The 20,606-nt window shown below is 41.2% G+C and overlaps 1 protein-coding gene across 2 annotated transcripts in view; it reads right to left on the bottom strand.

Annotated features, from left to right (window-relative positions):
• LOC122565146 (scaffold attachment factor B1-like) overlaps positions 1-20,606 on the bottom strand; it is a 117,557-nt gene that overhangs the window by 54,976 nt on the left and 41,975 nt on the right. For both annotated transcript variants that reach the window (XR_015751880.1, XM_087976185.1), the window contains exons 5-8: positions 15,897-15,924; positions 6,473-6,932; positions 5,929-5,975; positions 2,816-2,913 (exon numbers count right to left, since the gene is read on the bottom strand). Coding sequence is in view for 1 of the 2 variants with exons in the window: in XM_087976185.1 (XP_087832311.1) it covers positions 2,816-2,913; positions 5,929-5,975; positions 6,473-6,932; positions 15,897-15,924 (633 nt within the window). In the remaining variant the exon portion in view is untranslated. The remainder of the gene's footprint in view (positions 1-2,815; positions 2,914-5,928; positions 5,976-6,472; positions 6,933-15,896; positions 15,925-20,606) is intronic.

Here is a 20,606-nt window from a genome sequence, read left to right as displayed (position 1 = left end):
TCCTATACTCAATGCACTGACCAATAAAGACAAGCATACCAAATGTCTTTTTCACTACCCTATCTACCTGAGAGTCCACTTCCAAGGAGCTATGAATCTGCACTCCAAGGTCAGTAACACTCCCCAGGATCTTACCATTAAATGTCTAAGTCCAGCCCTGACTTGCCTTACAAAATGCTGCACCTCATATTTATCTAAATGAGGCTTCATCTGCCAATTCTCGGCCCATTGACCCATCTGATCAAGATCCCATTGTACTCTAAGATAACTTTCTTCACTATCCACTACACTTTCAATTTTGGTGTGATCAGCAAACTTACCAATCATACCTCCTACGTTCATAACCAAATCATTTAAACATATGACGAAAGGTAGTGGACCCAGCACCAATCCTTGTGGCACACTGTTGGTCAGAGGCCTCCAGTCTGAAAAGCAACCCTCCTGCATCACCCTCCATCTTCTACCCTCTATCTTCTACCTTTGAACCAGAACTGTATCCAACGAGTTATTTCTCCCTCTATTTCATGTGATCTAACCGGTCTACCATGAGGAACTTTGTCAAACGCCTTACTGAAGTCCATATCTATCGCGTCCACTGCTTTGTCCTCATGAAACCTCTCCGTTGCTCCTTCAAAAAATTCAAGTTAATGAGCCTTTCCATATACATGTAAATCCTGTCCCTCAGGATTCCCTCCAACAACTTACCCATCACCGATGTCAGGTTTACTAGTCTATAGCTCCCTGGCTTTTCCTTACCATCTTTCTTAAAATAGTGGCACCATGTTAGCCAACCTCCAGTATTCCGCCACCTCGTGAGTCGCTATCCATAATACAAGCCACTGGGTCATGGTCAACATTTTTGCCTCAACTAACATCACCATCAGAATGTCGTAATTTGTCAAATCTTGTTAAATGATTGCTACATGTAACAATAACTCAATTTTAAAAGGGTATATATTATTGTATAATCTATGAAGAGTTAATTAAGCAGGGACCAATTGGTGCGTTCTAAGAACAAAAAAGTTACAGCAAAGGAAGAGGCCCTTCAGCCCTCCAAGTCTGTGCCGATCCAGATCTTCTATCTCAACCTGCCGTTTATTCTCCAAAGATGTGTATCCCTCTTCTCCCTGCCCATTCATGTATCTGCCTAGATATATCTTAAATGACGCTATCGTGCTCGCCTCTACCATCTCTACTGGCAACACATTCCAGGCACCCACCACCATCTGCATAAAGAAATTTCCACACACATCTCCCTTAAACTTTTCTCTTCTCACTTTGAACTAGTGACCCCTAGTAATCGAGTCCCCCACTCTGGGAAAAAGCTTCTTGCTGTGCACCCTGTCTCTACCTCTCATGATTTTGTAGACCTCAATCAGGTACTCCTTAACCTCCGTCTTTCAAATGAAAATAATCCTAACCTACTCAACCTCTCTTCATAGCTAGTGCCCTCCATTCCAGGTAACATCCTGGTGGATCATCTCTGCACTCTCTCCAAAGCATCCACATTCTTTTGGTAATGTGGCAACCAGAACTGTACACAGTATTCCAAATGTGACCGAACCAGTCTTATATAACTGTAACATGACCTGCCAACTCTTGTACTCAGTACCCTATCCGATGAAGGAAAGCATGCCGTATACCTTCTTGACCACTCCATCAACCTGCGTTGCCATCTTCATGGGCCTGAACACCCAGATCTCTGTACACCAACTCTCCCCAGGGCTTTTCTATTTGCAGTTTAGTTCGTTCTTGAATTGGATCTTCCAAAATGCATCGCCTCGCATTTGCCTGGATTGAACTCAGTCTTCCACTTTTCTGCTCAACTCTCCAATCCATTTATATTCTGCAGCATTCTCTGACAGTCCCCATTCATTATCTGCTATGCCACCTATCTTAGTGTCATCTGCAAATTTGCCAATCAGACGACCTAAACCTTACTCCAGATCATTTCTGTATATCACAAACAACAGTGGTCCTAGCACAAATCTCTGTGGAACACCATTGGTCTCAGTTCTCCATTTTGAGAAACTCCCTTCCATACTACTGTCTCCTGCTGTTCAGCCAGTTCTCTACCCATCTAGCTAGTACACCCTGGACTCCATGTGACTTCACTTTCTCCATCAGCCTGCCATGTGGAACTTCATCAAACACCTTACCGAAGTCCATGTATATGACATCTAGTGCCCTTCCTTCATCAATTAACATTGTCACTTCTGCAAAGAATTCTATTAAGTTGGTAAGACAGGACCTTCCTTGCACAAAACCATGCTACCTATCACTGATAAGCCCATTTTCTTCCAAATGCAAATTGATCCTATCCCTCTATCTTCCCCAGCATTTGCCCCTCCAGTGACGGTCTATAATTATCTGGGTTATCCCTGCTACCATTCTTAAACAAGGAGGCAACATTAGCAATTCTGCATGCCTCCCAGACCTCACCCATATTCAAGGATGTTGCAAAGATATCTGTTAAGGCCCCAAATATTTCCTCTCTTGTTTCCCCCAGTTCAAGTCTTCCAAGGGACAATATTCACAGCTGCCCTAAGAGTTCTAACAGGTAACAGAATTCCAATCAAGGGCAGTCCTCATACCAGGCAAAATAGGAAGCTGTAATAAACACAAAACATCTCTAACCTTTCCAAATCAAATGGGATTACTTTGAACATATGGAAGGCAGAAAATAACAAGACATAAAAGTATCCAACAGCTTGTGGATCACTTTGAGGCATCTTGAGAATGTACAAAAGACTATGCAATTACAAGTTCTTCCAGCCCACACACTTCTAATAATAAGATTAAGACACCTTCTCACCTTGCCATATTTACTGAAGAGGTTCTTCAAGTCAGTTGCTCTGGTTATGGAGGACAGGCCACTCACCCAAATGTTCTTTGGTATATCCAAAGCTCTTCCTAAATTGCAGGATAATTCTCATTAACAACTACTTAGCAAGGAAATATGATACAAGAAATACAAAACATTAAGGAAACAAAACTGTCATTTTCACTCATATGTCAAAATATTTGTACAGAAATTGTAATACTTTTTTTTCCTTTGTTCATTCACAGGATGAGGGCATTGCTGGCTAGGCCAGCATTTGTTGCCCACCCCAATCGCTCAGAGGACTGTTTAGAGTTAACCACATTTATGTGGGTTTGGAGTCACATGTAGGCCAGACAATCGATTTCATGGACTCTTAATTCCAGATTTTATTGAATTTAAATTCCACTATCTGCCATGGCGGGATTCAAACCCAGGTCCCTGGGTCTCTGAATTAACAGTCCAGAAATAATACCACTAGGCCACTGCCTCCTCTGTTGAGATTAGATTAGATTAGATTAGATTACTTACAGTGTGGAAACAGGCCCTTCGGCCCAACAAGTCCACACCGACCCACCGAAGTGTAACCCACTCGACCCATTCCCCTACATTTACCCCTTCATCTAACACTACGGGCAATTTAGCATGGCCAATTCACCTAACCTAAGATGTTTGCTCCTTCCAACTGCATCAACTTCTGAACCAAACAAATCTAAGATTGGCAATCTGGGGAAGAAATCTACGATAATGTTAAACATCCATTCAAACAGATATAACCCTACATTGAATGATGTGCTTTAATTGCCCAGTCTAGGGCACCTGAACTACGTCCAGAGCTTCAAATCCATCAACATCACGAAGCTCCATGATGTGGGGAAAATGGAAGCATGGCCCAGACCTAAAATTCATCACCTATGAAATTATAGAATCATAGAATATTAATGTGCAAGAGGAGGCCATTCGACCCATCGTGGCTGGTCCAGCTCCCCATAGATCTACCCAGTTAGTCGCATTCTCCACTCCCATCTCTGCAGCCCTCTTTATTTATCCAGCTCTCCTTTGAAATCTATGGATTTCGGCTCCAGCACTCTACCAAAATTCTGATCAAAAACATTGCTGCAGTAATACAGATTGAAGTACCAGCATTAAGGATAAAGGCATAAAATTACAAAGATATTAACAGATTGAATAAATGGTCTAAAGTGGTAAGTGGATTCAAATTCAGAGAAAATGCAAGGTCACTACTTCAGTCCAGCATATAACAAAGTATTCTCCATTGTATGAGGGAGATGTTACCTTGTTCATTGCCAGATAAATAATCCACAGGCCCAGACTCATTTTTTTATAGACATTGATTCAAGTCTCAACATGGAAGCTGGCAGAATTTAAATTCAATTAATGTAGAATTGAAAGCTACTATCAATAATGGTGACCATGATCTACCAACTCTCAAAAACCCATGTGGAAGTGAAGTGATGTCACATTATTAATTAGGGAATCAGCTACTTCAGTAAGGAGGGAGGATACCTTGGAAGGGTCATCAAATGAGGTTTTGTGGGTAGAGCTTAGGAATAACAAGGGACAGGCTGTGGTGTGTTAAATGAGTGCCTCACAACTGTATTCACTCGGCAGGAGGAGGAAACAAGTACAGAATTTAAGATTCAAAAAGTGAGAAGGTATTGGAGGTTTGGTTGGATTTCAAAGTGGACAAATCCCTAGATCTGGCTTAGTTGTATCCCAAACTGCGGTGGGAGACAACGGAGGAAAGCACAGGGGCAGGACCCTGACCTGAATTTTTATACCATCCGTGGCCACAAGCGAGGTGCCAGAAAACTCAAGAATTGATTCCAACTTACAAGGGTGGTCGAGATAAACAAGGAAACTTTAGACCAGCGGGTTCAACATCAGTGGTGGGAAACTACTGGAGAAAAGAGAGATTTATAAAATCATGAGGGACATAGATAAGGTGAATAGCAAAGGTCTTTTCCCCAGGGTAGGGCAGTCCAAAACCAGAGGGCATAATTTTAAGGTGAGAGGAGAAAGATTCAATAAGGGAGCCGAGAAGCAATGTTTTCATAGACAAGGTGATATGAAAGTGGAATGAACTGCCAGAGGGAAGTGGCAGATGCAGGTAGAGTTACAACTATTAGAAGACATTTGGACAGTTACATGAACAAAGAACAATACAGCACAACAACAGGTTCTTCAGCCCTCCAAGCTGGATACAAGTCAGTGTCACAGTTATACAAAGTTAGACCGTAGATGGAGTCAGAGGTCAGGAGGTCATTTAGAGAAGTGGCCTAAATATATCACTTCCAAGAAAGCATGTGACCTAAGTGCATAGCCAGATAATCAGACAAACTAGCTTGAAATGTTAATTCTTTCTCTGTCCACAAATGCAGCCAGACCTGGAAAGGTTCTCAAGCACTGTTTTTGTTTCAGATTTCAGCATCCGCAGTTCTTTGTTTCATTTATATACCTGTGGAATTCATTGATAATGCATTTTCACGGTTACAATTATGACATACAGAAAACAGATAACATTGGAATACCAGTAGTTCAGGTTGATTTCAGTCCAAAAAAATCAGGTTTCAACTTCATGCTAGCAGAAAACCAGTTTCACCAGAGCAAAAGTGCAAGTTGGTTTGAGAAGTCTCCAAGCTGTGAGAGTCTGTATGAAAGTTTTCAAGCTGTCAGAACTGAAAAGGGATTGAGGGCACCAGAATTGGAAAGAAACATGTTGCAGCAGTTCAAAGAGGAAAACTGGAAAGTTGGGTCAGCAAATAAAGTATTCAGCTAAGAGTTATATTTTTCTGGGATTAAATATTTGCAAAGAATATTGGTGAAAAACTAGTTGAATATTTCTTGTTGCAGTTTTGGATAAGATCTTTTCAAACTGACTTTTCTGAGTATTACATGCACATTCTTGGGTTTAAAATATCTTTGCAGTCTTGTGTGACTATTTTAGTGTTTAATCAGCATGGTAACCAATTGCAAGATTAAAACTCTTGATCAAGTCCAGTTTTATTCTGGAATCTGAGTTGTCTCATAATACCATCAGCTAGAATCATAAAACCTTTAGATTGTATTTGTGGTTTATGACTTACCTTTCTCTTGATTTGTCACTTTCTTAGAATCGTTTGCATCCTCAGAGCTAAAGACACAAATGTGGATTTTGTTAGATATTCAAAACTAATAAATAGCTTCAAGAAAGTCATGTAGCATCAACATTTCCATTCAACCTATGAAGATAACATTCCAATACCTACCCAGTATTCTAGCTACAAACAGCTCTACTTCAGTGTGAATGAAACACTGACTAACATGCGATTTTCAGAAGTGAACATCAATGATACTTCAGACCCAGCTATAAACTATAAAGAATCACCTCAATTATATTTTGTTATCATCACTGACGAGCGTACACAGAGCAAAATCCCCATTTGAAAGCAATCTTTGCAGGTTGGAGGAGAGTGCAAAGAATAAACAAAAGCAGCCTCTATTGGTACAGGGAAAAGATATAATAGCTTTTAAATAAAAATAAATCAGGTTTAAAATTACCACCACTGTGCAGGACAGTTCATGAGGCAAGTTTACTGGAATCATCTTAGCATGAATGAAAATCTTGTCTAAAACTAAGAAACAACAAACCTCTTCTGATCACTGCCCTCTACAATCGAAGGTTCATTCTTAGCTGCTTTGTCAGAACCTTCATCTTCTGGTTGCACTGCACTGTCTTTGCATTCCGCAGGTCCAGGTTGTGGTTCTTTCACAAGATGCTCAGCCTCCGACTGTCCAGTCTCATGCTCCTGCTGGGAACTTTCCATCTTGCTCAAGCTTTCAGTTGCATCCATCTTCTCCGTGTCCAACATTTCCTTGGTAGGTTGTTTATAGTCATCCATCTTGGGTCCTTCCACATGCATTGTACTATCTACGTCCAACGTATTGTCCTCCACTTGACCCCTGGTTAGGGTTGCATTTTCCTCTTCTTTCTGATAGGCATCCATATCAATCATATATTGCATCAATAGCTGTGGATCTTCAGGGGGTTTCTCCTCTGTGGGAACTGAACTACAAGCTTCCCCCGAATTCTCAGCTACTTTCTCCTTTTCTATGGGATTAATGGAATAGAACAGCACAAGGTTTAATTACAACATATAAAGCAAGTATACATGTGGAGCTACTATGTTCCCCTACCCTCGAATCCATTCGGAGATTGGAAAACTGAGGGAATAGCAAAGATACTGATCAAGTAATTGTTATTCCTTTCTATTTATCCATCCATAATGCCACAAAGCAACATGACATTTGCTCCAGATGTCAACACGAGTGCTTCAAATGGCTCAGAAACATTCATTCAATCCCTCTAGGTTAAAATGGAATGCCTGGATTGAGATTCCAGAGATTCAACATTTTAACTCCTCATATATCCAACTATGCTGACATTTTCGTTAAGAAACAAATGATTCTCCAATATATATCTAGTGTAACAGGCATGTCAGCATTTTACAATTGCAGTTTACCTGTTCCAACTCTTCAGTTCTTCAATAGAACATTTGTTAGTACCACATGCACACAAAATACAAAGATTTAATTTCAAACTACATCATTTCCTTACCATCTTATGCAACACCACCCTTCCAATAAGTTGGTAACAAATTAGTTCACTGTTTTGTAAGATTTCTCAAGATATTATTACCCATTTCAGTATGAATTCTGTAGCTTTGCATACTTACATATATCATCAAATCTGTAACTGAAAGCACAATTGGTCAAGTGTTGAAATTGCTCTGGTACTCAAGATTACAATCTAGATAAACCATGGCTGAAGCATGATCACCACAAATAGTTTCCTCCCCTAGCAGTTAGCCCACAGTCCAAGTTGAACCATTAGTATGAACTTCTCCTGTCCCTCAGAGTCAAGGTACCAATTTTGTTTTTCTCACTCCAGTCACCATAAAATTTCTTAACCAGGTATTTTCTGTTTACACTTCTGCTTCTAGTTTTGATCACATCCTGAGGAAAGCACAGAAAAGCAGTTCTGATGCTAGAAGTAGCCAAAACTTGCTACTTCTCTGTAGGGTAGCACTCTTTCGTCAGAGTCAAGAGATTCTGAATTCAAGTCTGACTCCAGAAACTGGAGCACATAATCCAGTCTAAAGCTCCTTTATCATCCTGAGAGTGTGCTGAATGGTTGGAGGTGACATTAAACAATGGCTCCATTTGCCATCTTAGAGGGAATTAAGTATCATGTCACTACTTGTTAAATAGTAAACAACATCAAACAAATTATCTGGAGTACAGGGCACCTGACAGTTTTGGTTAACATTTTCTTATCCCTCAGATTTAGAGCAGAGGGAACTTTGTTACAGTTAACCTTTCCATGACTTTGATGGAGTAGGAAGTCTAACAAAATAAGCTTAATAATTCGAGTCTAAGGCATTAATTGTACATTTCAGAGAAATCAGGTGAGGCCAACCGAATGGAATGGGTAACTTGCCGCATGTGCGGAGTACTGGATGCTATCAGTGTCCGAGATGACCATATATGCAAGAAGTGCTCCCAATTGCAGAAGCTGGAACTCCGGGTCTTGGAGCTTGAGCCATGGTTGGAGACACTGTATTACATTGTGAGGCTGAGAGTTACATGGATAGCATGTAACTGAGTGGTCACACCACAGTTCATGAGTCCAGTGGAAAGAAGGGAATGGGTGACCATCAGACAGTCCAGAAAGATCAGATAGATAGTGCAGAAGTCACTAACTGGTATTCAATTTTGGAAGCTGATGAGGATGCTGGTACCTTGGAGGAGTACAGCCAGAACCAAGATTCAGCACCACAATACGAGTGTGAGACTGGGTGTGGTGGTGGTATCGAGGGTGATCATAGAGAGAAGAAAAGAAGAGCAATTAGTGATCAGGCATTCTTTAATTGGGGAGCAGACACGTGTTCCAACAGCTGAAGACATCACTCCAGGACAGTGTGTTGCCTTTCTGGGGCCAGGGTAAGGGATGTCACTGAACAGCTGCATTGCATCCTGAAAGGGGAGGGTGATGCATAACAGGTCATGGTACATGCTGATACCAACATGGGCAAAGTGAGGAATGGGGTCATGCATCAAAAATGCAGAGAGTTAAGAAGGACCTCAATGGTGATAATCTCTGCATTACTCCTGGTGCCATGTGCTAGCAAGTAGAGGAATAGGGAAATAGGGCAGATGAATGCATGGCTCAAGGGTTGGTGCAAGTGGGAGAGTTTTAGGTTCCTGGATCACTGGGACAGTTTTTGGGGAGGGTGGTACATGTACAAAGGGCTGGTCTGCACCTAAATCATATTGGGACCAGCACCTTTGCAGCCAAGTTTACTCGTGTTGTTGGGAGGAGTTTACCAGTCTGGTAGGGGGAGGGGACACAGAATATTGATGAACAGAGACATCATGCTACTGTAAAGGAAGTCACAATGAGTTCAGCTATGTTGAGTGTTAAGAAAGTCAGGCAAGGCCAGACAGTCTTTCCTTTAACGCTGCAGCGTAATCGGTAAGATTTGAGTTAATGGCATGGATTGACACTTAAAAGCATGATATTATTGCCATTAGAGAAACATGGTTGAGGGAAGGCCAGGACTGACAACTCAACATTCTGGGCTACAGCATCTTTAGAAGAGAAAGAGAGTGTAAAAAGGGACTGCTTCACTATTAATTAAGGAGTCAATTACCGCAAGGTGAGATGATATAGAATCCCTAGTGTGGAAGTAAGCCATTCAATTCATTGAGTACACACCAACCCTCTGAAGACCATGCCACCCAGACCCATGCCCCTACCCTATCCCTATAATCCTGTGTTTTCCATGGCTAATCCACCCATTCGGTATATCTTTGGATTGTGGGAGGATACCTCATGCAGACACAGGGAGAATGTATCAATTCCACACAGATGCCTGAGGATGGAATCAAATCTACGTCCCTGGCACTGTGAGGCAGCAGTGCTAACCACTAAGCCACCTTGCCGCTCTTAGAAGGATCCTGAAATGAGGCTTTGTGGGTCAAATTTAGCAATGATAAGGGCGCAGCTACTTGACTGGGAGTGCAATAGAGGCCCCCAAAGAATCAGTGTGATGTAGAGGAGCAAATATATAAGCAGATTAGGTGAACTGGCCATGCTAATTTGCCCATAGTGTTAGGTACATTAGTCAGGGGGAATGGGTCGTGGTGGGTTACTCTCCGGAGGGTTGGTGTGGACTTGCTGGGCCAAAGGGTCCGTTTCCACACTGTGGGGGATCTGATCAGTTCACAGAGATATGTATGAGTAATGAACAGGTAATTATACCAGGAGATTTCAACTTTCCCAACATAAATTGGGACAGTCACAGTCATAGAGTGCTACAGCACAGAGACAGGCCCTTTGGCTCAAACTGGGCCATGCCAACCAAAATGTCCACCTATCCCAACCCCATTTCTCTGCACTTGGCCCATATCCACGTATTTGTTCAAATGCTTTTTAAATGTTGTTAATGTACCCGCTTCAAACACTTCCACTGGCAGCTCATTCCATATACGTACCACTTAGTGTGAAAAAGGTGCTCCTTAGGCTCCCTTTTATTCTTTCCCCTCTAACTTTAATCTGATGCCCTCTGATCTTCAATTCCCAATCCTGGGAAAAAAACTAAGTGCATTCACCCTATTCACGCCTCTCATGATCTTATACACTAAGGTGCCCCCTCAGTTTCTATGCTCTAAACAAAAAAGTCCTGGCTTGTCCAACCTCTCTGTATAACTCAGACCTTTGCGTCCCGACAACATACTTGTAAGTTTCTTCTGCACTCTCTCCAGTTTAATGACATCCTTCCTATAGCAAAACTGACCAAAACTGAACACAACACTCCAAGTGCAACATCACCAATACCCTATACACACTTCTCAACTTCTGTACTCAGTGCCATGACGCCAACAGCCTTTTGAATTGCCCTGTCTACCTGTGACTCCACTTTCAGAGAGGCGTGCATCTGAACTCCAAGGTCCCACTGTTCCGCTACACTCCTTAAAGCCCTATCATTGACCATGAAACTCTTACCTTGATTTGACTTTCCAACATGCCAGATCTCAGTGTTAAGGGTTTAGAGGGGGTGGATTTCTTGAAACATGTCCAGGGCAACTTTTTGCATCAATATGCAGAAGACCCAACAAGGGATGGTACAGAGCAGGATCTGGCTCGGGGGAATCAAGATGGACAAGTGTTCAATGTGGCAGTGGGGGAACATTTTAGCATTGGCAATCACAACACAAAACAGTGTTTGAACAAGGAAAAGGATGGCTTGCAAAAGACAGTTTTGGACTGGGGGAAAGGCAGATATCATTAAAATAAAGCAGGATCTGGCTACAGTGGATTGGGAAAAGCTCCTTGCAGGTAAGTCTACAACGGAGCAATGCAGGACATCCATAAAAGAGTTGGGGAGAGGTCCAACGTGGAGGAGCAAGAAGTTCAAGAACCATGGATGCCTCGGACAATTCAGGACTAGATGAGGAAGAGGAGTAGGTCTTTTAGCAAGTCCAAAGGCAACAACTCAGCGGTGGCCATAGAGGAATACAAGTAGTACAGGAGGGAACTTAAGAAAGCAATTGGAAGACCAGAACGGAGGCATGAAAAAGAACTTTCGAACAGGATTAGGGAGACTCCTAAGCTATTTTATAAATACATTAAAGGGAAGTGGTTAACCAGGGAAAGAGTAGAGCCCATTAGGAACCCAAGGGGGCAACCCATGTGTGAAGCTGCAGGATTGTGAAAGTGTGTTAAATGAATACTTCTCTTTAGTCTTCACCCTGGAAAAGGAAAACATAAGTAATAAATTCAGGAAAAGGGACTGTGAGGAACTTGCACAATTTAACATTGGAAATGAGGAGGTCTTGGAGGCTCTGTAGGGCTAAAAATCAGACAAATCCCTTGGCTTACATGAATTGCATCCTCTGCTGTGGTGGGAGATGAAACAAGGCAGAAAATTACAAGGGCTTTGACAAAATTTTTAATTCCTCTCTGGCCACAGGACAAGTGCCAGAGGACTGGAGAACAGCTAATGTAGTTTTACTTTTTAAGAGGGGTGGTGATGAACCAGGAAATTACAGACTGGTGAGTCTCATGTCAGTGATAGGGGAACTACTGGAAAAAAATTCCGAAAGAGCAAATTAATAACGACTTGGAAAGGCATGGATTTATTAAGGATAGACAGCATGCTTTGTCAGAGGGAGATCCTGCCTAACAATTTGCCAGAATTCTTTGAAAATGTGACCAAGTGTGTGGAGAGGGAAGTTTAGTTCATGTGGTTTACATGGATTTTAGCAAAGCTTTTGACAAGGTCCCAAATGGGAGACTGATTGAGAAGGTTAAAGTTCATGGAAATGAGCAAAACAAGATGGATAAGAAACTGGCTTAGCAATAGGACACAAGAGGAAGCCGCAGAAGGCTGTTTGAGTGCTGGAAGCTGGTGTCCAGTGGTGTATCACAAGGATCAGTACCAGGTCCTTTATTGTTTTATATACACATAAATGTTAGAAGGATGAAAACATGGGAGGAATGTTAAGCAAATTTGCAGACAACACCAAGATTGGTAGAGTGGCTACTTGCGAAGATGATGGCTGTTGGAAGATATAGATGGGTTGGTCAGATGGGAAGATGCTAATTAACCCTGAAAAGTCCGAAGAAGAAACAAGATGAGGGAATACGTAATGAATGACAGGACACTGGGTACCATAGAGGAACAGAGGGATCTTTGGATGTTTGTTCACAGGTCCATAAAGTCAGTACAGTGCATGACTAGGTTCGTTAAGAAGGTAAATGGGATAGTTAAGAAGCGAAATGCTTTCATCAGTACCATTGAGTACAAAGAGCAAGGAGATAATTTTGGAGTTGTACGGAGCATTAGTCATGCCAAGCTGGAGTACTTTGTGCAGTTCTGTCACCTCACTACAGAAAAGACGTGACAGCACTCTAGGGAGTGCTGGGAAGAAGGAATTGAGGTGTAAGGTAAGAATAGATAAGCTTGGATTGTTTTTTTTCTCAGCAGAGATGATTGGGTGGGTTGAGGACAACCATGATTGAGTTAGATAAAAATTATGACAGGAATGGAGACAGAGCAGCTGTCCTCCTTGTTCGAGGGGTCAATCACAAGTGGGCATGGAGCAGGAGGTTCAGGGATTTGGAAAATAACTTTTTCACTCAGCAGGTGGTAGAAATTTGGAATTGGACGATACTATGGCTTTTAGAGGTGTATTTTGGTTTTTTTTGTGAAGAAAGGTTGAGACAGAGGGGACGAGCAGTATGCTCCAAAGCCAATAAACAGCTTGTGAGGCCTTAGTTTTTTTTTAAAAAGTTGGAACAACAGAAGTAGCCTGAATGGGTGGGGTCAAGTTATCACAGAACCAGGATTTTGTTTTTACTTTTAGCCTTCAGCAGCTGTTGCTTTGGTCTTGAAGCTGGGTGTGGAAGGCCCTATTCCTCTCTGTTGCATCTAAAAGCTGGGGTTCTCTTCCTGCATGTGAGAAAATTTTACTGCATTTGCCTTTGCCAAGGATGTACTTACAGGTTGTTACTACATTGAAACAATTAATTAGCAGTTAATGTACATATTGTTTTGTTAAGCATTTCAGCAGAGTTACAGTTAAGCCAATTCTAGTCTTTCATCTTCATTTTATCTGTATTTTAACTATACTGTATGAATAAAGTGTGCTGTGTTTCAAACCCGGTACTTTGACCAATCGAATTATATCCAGAACAGGTTTTCCACTTACCTTTAAATTAGTAGTATTTAGGGTCTAGACTATCTTCTTAGTATATTTTGAGGGGGTCCATAACAGGAATGTACCACCTGGGAAGGTAGTGGAGACTGAAACCTTACCACCTTTAAAAAATGTTTGGATGTGCACTTGAGATATCATCACATTCAGCAATAAGGGACAAGTGCAAAAAATTGGGATGAGCATACCTTTAGTGGGAATTATCAGTGCAGACTTGACAGGCCGAAGCACCTTTTCTGCACTTTATGAATCTACCTAACCCATGGCCATTTGTGCGATACTGGCTGCAATGGTTTCTACATGGCAATAGCCATTCCCTTCACCAGTAGCTTACTGGCTCTGAAATGCTTTGGGACATTGAGGTTTTGAAAAGTGCGACATAAATACAAGATTTCTTTCAGCTCAATACAACTGACAGTGGATAAGATTAGCCTCCACTCATCTTTGAGCGAACACAACACCAGCTGCAATGAATACTTTAAATAGAAGACTTTGAGAAATAAAATGTTAGGTATTGATTAAAACAACCTTCTTGACCCATAGAAAAACACAGTAACAGCACCAGTTCATTGTTTCAGGCTCAAAGCATCAATAGCACAAACTTAAGACAAAGCTTGTGGGCTGTGACCCTCAGTGGGGTTGCCAGATGAAATTTTAGGGTCATAAACTCCTTGGTAGCAATGACTCAATGCTGACGAACACATACCTATACTAAATTTTGCAGTTATTTTTTAAACTAGTACGCATGGTGCAACAGGTTGATTATGGAAGTCTGAATCCTGCCTTGATAAATCCAATGAAGGGTGGGTGCGCTTGATAGGTGCCCACCACGCTTCCCAACACACCCACTCCTACTTCCTATTCGTCTCTGATCCTCTCCTGTCAGGCAACTGACACAGGTCTCTCCTTGACCAACCAGCCCTCCCTCTCCCAAATCCTGGTCGTTGCTATTAACAACTTAGATCTTCTGCCCATCTCTTGACTGTCACAGGTTCTTGGCCACCCATCGAGTTCTCAAGTCTGGAGTGACAGCACTAAAATGGGGTCACAATGGGAACACGTTTGGAAAGCAATGTCTTAAGATGTTGTTACTGGCTCCCCTTAAATGCCTCATCCTTTCCCAGCCACTTCTACAAACAAGATCTTTTATTTCTTCCTCGACCACTCTGATTAGCTGATTGAAGTACAGCACGACGAAGTTAATTCAAGACTGAGTATACTCCTGTACACAGAAGGTTGAGTGTCATACTGTTTTTTTGAAATCACCTATTCAGATACATTATGAAATACCTCTGGGACAGATGGGACTTGAAGCTGGGCCTCTTGTCTCAGAGATAGGAATGCCAATTATCATATCCTCTACAAACCTGAATCAATAACAACACAATTGCAACATTTCAGTCAAGGAAGCCACATGACAATTCAGATTTGTTGAGAATAAATCAGCTCATTAAACCCAAGTTTGGCAGAACTACAAGACATGCACCACAAATGAACCAAACATTTTCTTTTCTTTTTAGGCAAGATTAAAGAATGGCAAATCTGTTTTGACAATCATTTCAAAGGTAAACACTCTCATCCTCCACATAAGACAGGTAGGTAGCTAGCATATTTTCCTGCTGTTGAGCTACATACACAAATTGATTGATAAAAAAAAGTTCAGGCTCATTCTCCAGGAGTCAATATTTGCTAATAGAGGAGGAATTTTCCAACCCAGACATAAAAAGAAAATATGCACAGGTGTAAATTGTTTTGCATATTTTACTTATTCCTTCTAAAAATCTCATTTGTACTGACTAGACGAATGCTAAAGGAGTCAAGGGACATAACAGATAATGCACAATGGTGTACAAGTTATAAGGTTAAATGGCCCTGTTGAATGGCACAGCAGGCTCAAGGGACAAAATGGTCGAATCCTGCAATTTGTTTTATTTTTTCAAGGTGCAGTTCATGAACAACTCAAAATACTACTTTTGAATTGATCGAACCAAACACAAACTTTTCAAACATAGACTGTCTGTTGTTGAGAGCTGAAAAACATGTCTGTTAAAATCACCTGAAACTTGAAAAAGGTCAGTTCTGCAGTAAAAGTTGAGCAGCATAATTATACAAAACGACAGATCACCTCAGTTTTCCATTCTTCCTGTAGCTGTGCTATTCTTCAAATCACCAATGCTACAAAGGCTATTAAACTTGACACTGACTGTGTTGAGAGAATAACAGGAGTAAGGGGTTGGGGATAGGAGATATTATGTAGTTACTAAGAAAAGTTACAAGATGATCATCTCAGTACCTGATTGTTCTAGTATAGCTTTAGGTTCCTAGAAGAAAAAGAAAAATTAAATATATTAGAAATTGCAGTACTTTATACTGGACCCATTTATTCAACAACACCAAGATCAATTTCCCAGTTTAAGATCAGGTATGCTGGGTTCAATCCTGCAAGGTAACATGAACAGAGCTGCCAGGCACATTGACAAATCTATGAACAAATATGGACTGATATATTTCAACTCGTAAGAAATAAGATGTGGCCTTATATTTTCTCGCTTTTTTATGTATAAAAGACAAGTTTATTAGCTTCAAAGACTTGACACAAAACAACTGGATCTGTCTTGAGTGCAAGACCTTTTCAGCATTTCCAAGCTAAGTAGCTATATTCAGCTTCCAAAATCCACTTCTGAATGGAAGTACAAGCCATTAGGCTTTGTTCAGCAATACAATATCAGACATCCAAACAAACGACGAGAATAAGTGCAAAGGAGATGAATTCAAACTGACTCTTACGAAGACCATTGTAGGGCCTGTGCTTCCCTATATAGGATTGGGTCTAAGTACAAGGTGGAGTTGAGACTACAAACAGATCAGCAATGATTTTATTGAATAGTAGAGATGGTGTACAGCCACATGACCTACTCCAGCTCTAAATTAATATGCTCATATAGAGTCAGAAATAGCATTTCATGAAGAAACTTCGAGGAGATCTGGCAGCATCTGTGAAAACAGCATAATTGTGCAGTCCAGTGACTCTTCAGAAATGGACTCGAAATGTTAACCATTTTGCTTTCACAGATGTTACCAGATCTTGAGTTTAAGACCATAAGAAAGAGCCTTTCAATAGGATCACGGCTGATCAGAAATTACTCATGTCTACTTTTCTGCACTTTCACCGTAACGCTCAATTCCCTGACTGATCAAGAATCTATCTCAGCCTTACATATACACAAAGACTCTGCCCAAAGTTCTCTGTGGCAAGGCGTTTCAAAGACTTAACCTGCAGACAAGAAATTCCTCATCTCAGTCTTAAGTTGGCGTCCCTTTATTCTGAGACTATGCCCTCCGGTCTAAGACTCTCCCATGAGCTATTACCATGTCAAGCCCCTTAAGAATGCAAAATGTTTGAATGAGATCATGTCTCATTCTTCTGAATTCAGGTGAGTAAAATCCTTATCTGTTTAACCTTTGCTCATAAGTCAACCCTTCCATACCAGGGACCATACTAACAAACCCTCTCTGAACTGCCTCCAATGAAACAATATATTTCCTTAAACAAGGGGACCAACACATTACTCCAGGTATGGTCTCACCAGCATCATAAACAGCTGCACAAACACATCATTACTCTTGTACCCCAACCCCATTGAAATAAGTGCTAATTTTCCATTAGCCTTCCCAGTTACCTGCTGCACCTGTGTGCTAGCTTTCCATATTTTTGGTACAAGTGCGCCCAAGTACCTTTGTCGTGCTTTTTCCTCCATTTAAATAATATTGTTCTTTTGATCCCCCTTCAAAAATGAAGAACTTCACATTTTCTCGTGTTATACTCAATTTGCCAACATTTTGCTCACTCACTTAACCTATCAATATCTGTACCCCTCTTGCAACTTGCCCTTTCAGTTATTTTTGTGCTATCTGCAAATTTGGCTACAGTTAATTAGCTTCTTTTCTCAAAGTCATTATTACATATGTTTAGTAACTGTAGATCCAGCATTGATCCCCATGGAAACCATTGGTTACAGATCACCAAACTGAACAAGAACTGCGTAACCAACTCATTGCTCATTCTCTATTCACACCGATATACTATCTCCAATACCATGGGCTCTTATAACTTAACCTTTCATGAGGTACCTTGAGGATTGGCTTTTTGAAGTCCAAAAACAATACACTTACTGGTTTCCAACCATCTACTCAGGTTGAGACTTCATTGAAAAGCTAACAAATTGGTCAGGCACCATATTCTTTTCATGAAGCCATGCTGACTCTGTCTGTTTAGATTATGATTTTCAAAACGTGCTATTACTTTCTGAATAATTTATTCCAATACATTTCTGCCCATAAATGTTAGGCTAACCAGTCAACAGATATCTGCTTTCTGCCTATCTTGTTGAATAGGGTGTAACATAAGCAATCTTCCAATCCTCCAGGACTTAAGAGTCATAGAGAAGTACAACACAGTGAATCACTCTTTGGTCCAATTCATCCATGCCAACCAGATATCCTAACCTCATCTAGTCCCATTTGCCAGCACTTGGCCTATATCCCCCTAAACCCTTCCTACTCATCGACCTATCCTGATGCCTTTTAAATGTTGCAACGTATCAGCCTCTACTACTTCCTCTGGCAGCTCATTCCATACACGCACTACCCTCTGCGTGAAAACATTGTCCCTTAAGTCCCTTTTATATCTTTCTCCTCTCACACTTAACTTATGCCATCTCGTTCAGGTCTCCCCCACCCCACGGAAAAGACTGTCTATTTATCCTTTCCATGCCCCTCATGATTTTATAAACCTCTATAAGGTCACCCCTCAGCCTCTGATGCTCCTGGGAAAACAGCCCCAGCCGATTCAGCCTCTCCCTACAGCTCAAATCCTCCAACCCTAGCAACATCCTTGAAAATTTTTTCTGAATCCTTTCAAGTTTCACAACATCCTTCCATTAGGAAGGAGAACAGAACTGCATGCAATATTCCAAAAGTGGCCTAACCAATATCCTGTACAGCCACAATGCGATTTCCCAACTCCTATACTCCCCAAAATGCAAGGATCTTTAGAGAATTATAACCAGAGCATCCACTATTTCTACCTGGCTTCTTCTTTTAGGATCCGGAGATAGAAACCATGAGGGTCAGGGGACTTATCAGCTTCATTAGATTGTCCAATACTACTTCTCTCGTGATACTGTTGGTGCTTAATTCCTCCCCCCATATTCTTAAGTATCAATAGGATATTCTAAGTACATTCACGGTAAAAGACTGATGCAAAATATCTGTCCAATCCCTTTGCCATTTCCTTAGTCCACATCACCAACTCCCCAGATTTATTTTCTAAGGGTTCTTTGATGAAAGTAATTCCTTTAGCCAACTCTATCCTCACTTTCTTGCAATCTCCTCTAAGTTAAACACAGTTGTTTCCAACCCAACTTTCTCACAGTCAAACACAATATTAAATTCTGTTGTATTATGATCATTACTTTTTGGGGACCTTTTACATGGAGGTCATTCATTAACCAGGGTCATTAACCACTCCCAGATCCAGGATAGCTTGTTCCCTGATTGGTTCCTTCATTTAATTCTCTAGAAAACTATCCCTAATGCACTCGATGAATTTGCTGTTGCAATTACTGTTGTTAAACTTGATTGATTCAATTACCAAGATTAAAACCACCCATAATTATTGCTCTATTCTTCTTACATGCTCATTATTTGTTGACTTATGTCCTACCCAATACAGTGGTGATCATTAAGGGTCTATGCACTACTCCTTCCAGTAGTGGCAGTATTCTACAAGATAGTGTATTAGTAATTGCATGATTTTCAATGGACAGGATGGTTGCAGTGGTTAGCACTGTAGCCTCACCTTGTCAGGGACCTGGATTCAATTCCAGGCTTGGGTACTGTCTGTGTGGGGTTTGCACATTCTTCTCATGTCTGTGTGGGCTTTTGCTGTGTGATTTGGTTTCTTCCCACAGTCCACAGTACAAAGCTGTGCAAGTTAGGTGGATTAGCCATGATGAATGTGAGGTTACTGAGATAGGAGGGGTGCGTGGGATGTTGTTCGCAGGGTCAGTGCAAACCCAATGGATCCAATGGCCTCTTTCTGTACTGTAAGGAGGACATAATCACATTATTGAATCACTCACCATCAGCATCCTGAAGGGTTACTACTGACAAGAAACTGAAGTGGATAAGAGCAGGTCAGAAGCTGGAAATTCTGAGATGAGTAACTCAGATTCCCCAAAGTTTGTCATCTTAGACAGAGCATAAATCAGGAGTGTCATGGAACACATTTCATTTGCCTGGACATCAGCTCCAACAACACTCAACATGATCCAGGGAGACAGCTCAGTCGATTGGTACCCCAACTGCAACCTTAAACATTTACTCCCTTCACAGAGGGGTGTGTATCAAGGAGTACCACAACACACAAGAAATTCCAGATTAACCCTGACCTCAGAGTGGAAAATTAATACCCAGAATACAGTTCCAAACATCAGGATACTCATTAAAATGATGCCCTATGTCCCCATCAATTTACTTATCTACAATGTGGAATTCTTCTTATTTAATTGAGTGGCAGAGTCTCAAGGAGATGAAAAGTAAATGCCGATGTCTGAACTTGGACAACATTTCAAGCCATCTCAGTTAATTTTGAACAATCTTACTGTCAGCAGTTATATTTATCAAGAGTCAAGTGAACTGCATATGTGTAAACCCAGTTCCAGTCACATGAATTCATGCTTGGAGTATCAAAATCAATTTTGGGCCTGGTATTTAAGGATGGATCTGCTGACATTGGAGGGGGTCCAGAGGAGTTTAGAGAAATGGTCCTGCGAATAAAGGGCTTACCGTATGAAGAGCAGTTGAGGACTCAGCTTGTACGCAGTGGAGTTTAAAGAGACGAGGAGGATCTGATTGAAACTTATGGAATACTGACAGGCCCAGATAGAATGCACAGAAAGGTGCTGTTTCCATGCATAGAAGAGATTAGGACCAAGGCACA

This window comes from Chiloscyllium plagiosum, unplaced genomic scaffold (genome assembly GCF_037043375.1).
Source record: "Chiloscyllium plagiosum isolate Xiang-an unplaced genomic scaffold, Cpla_swu_hap1 HiC_scaffold_28, whole genome shotgun sequence".
Taxonomy (NCBI): Eukaryota; Metazoa; Chordata; class Chondrichthyes; order Orectolobiformes; family Hemiscylliidae; genus Chiloscyllium; species Chiloscyllium plagiosum.
Note: the sequence above shows the minus strand (reverse complement) of the source record. Positions and strands in the feature narration are given on the sequence as shown.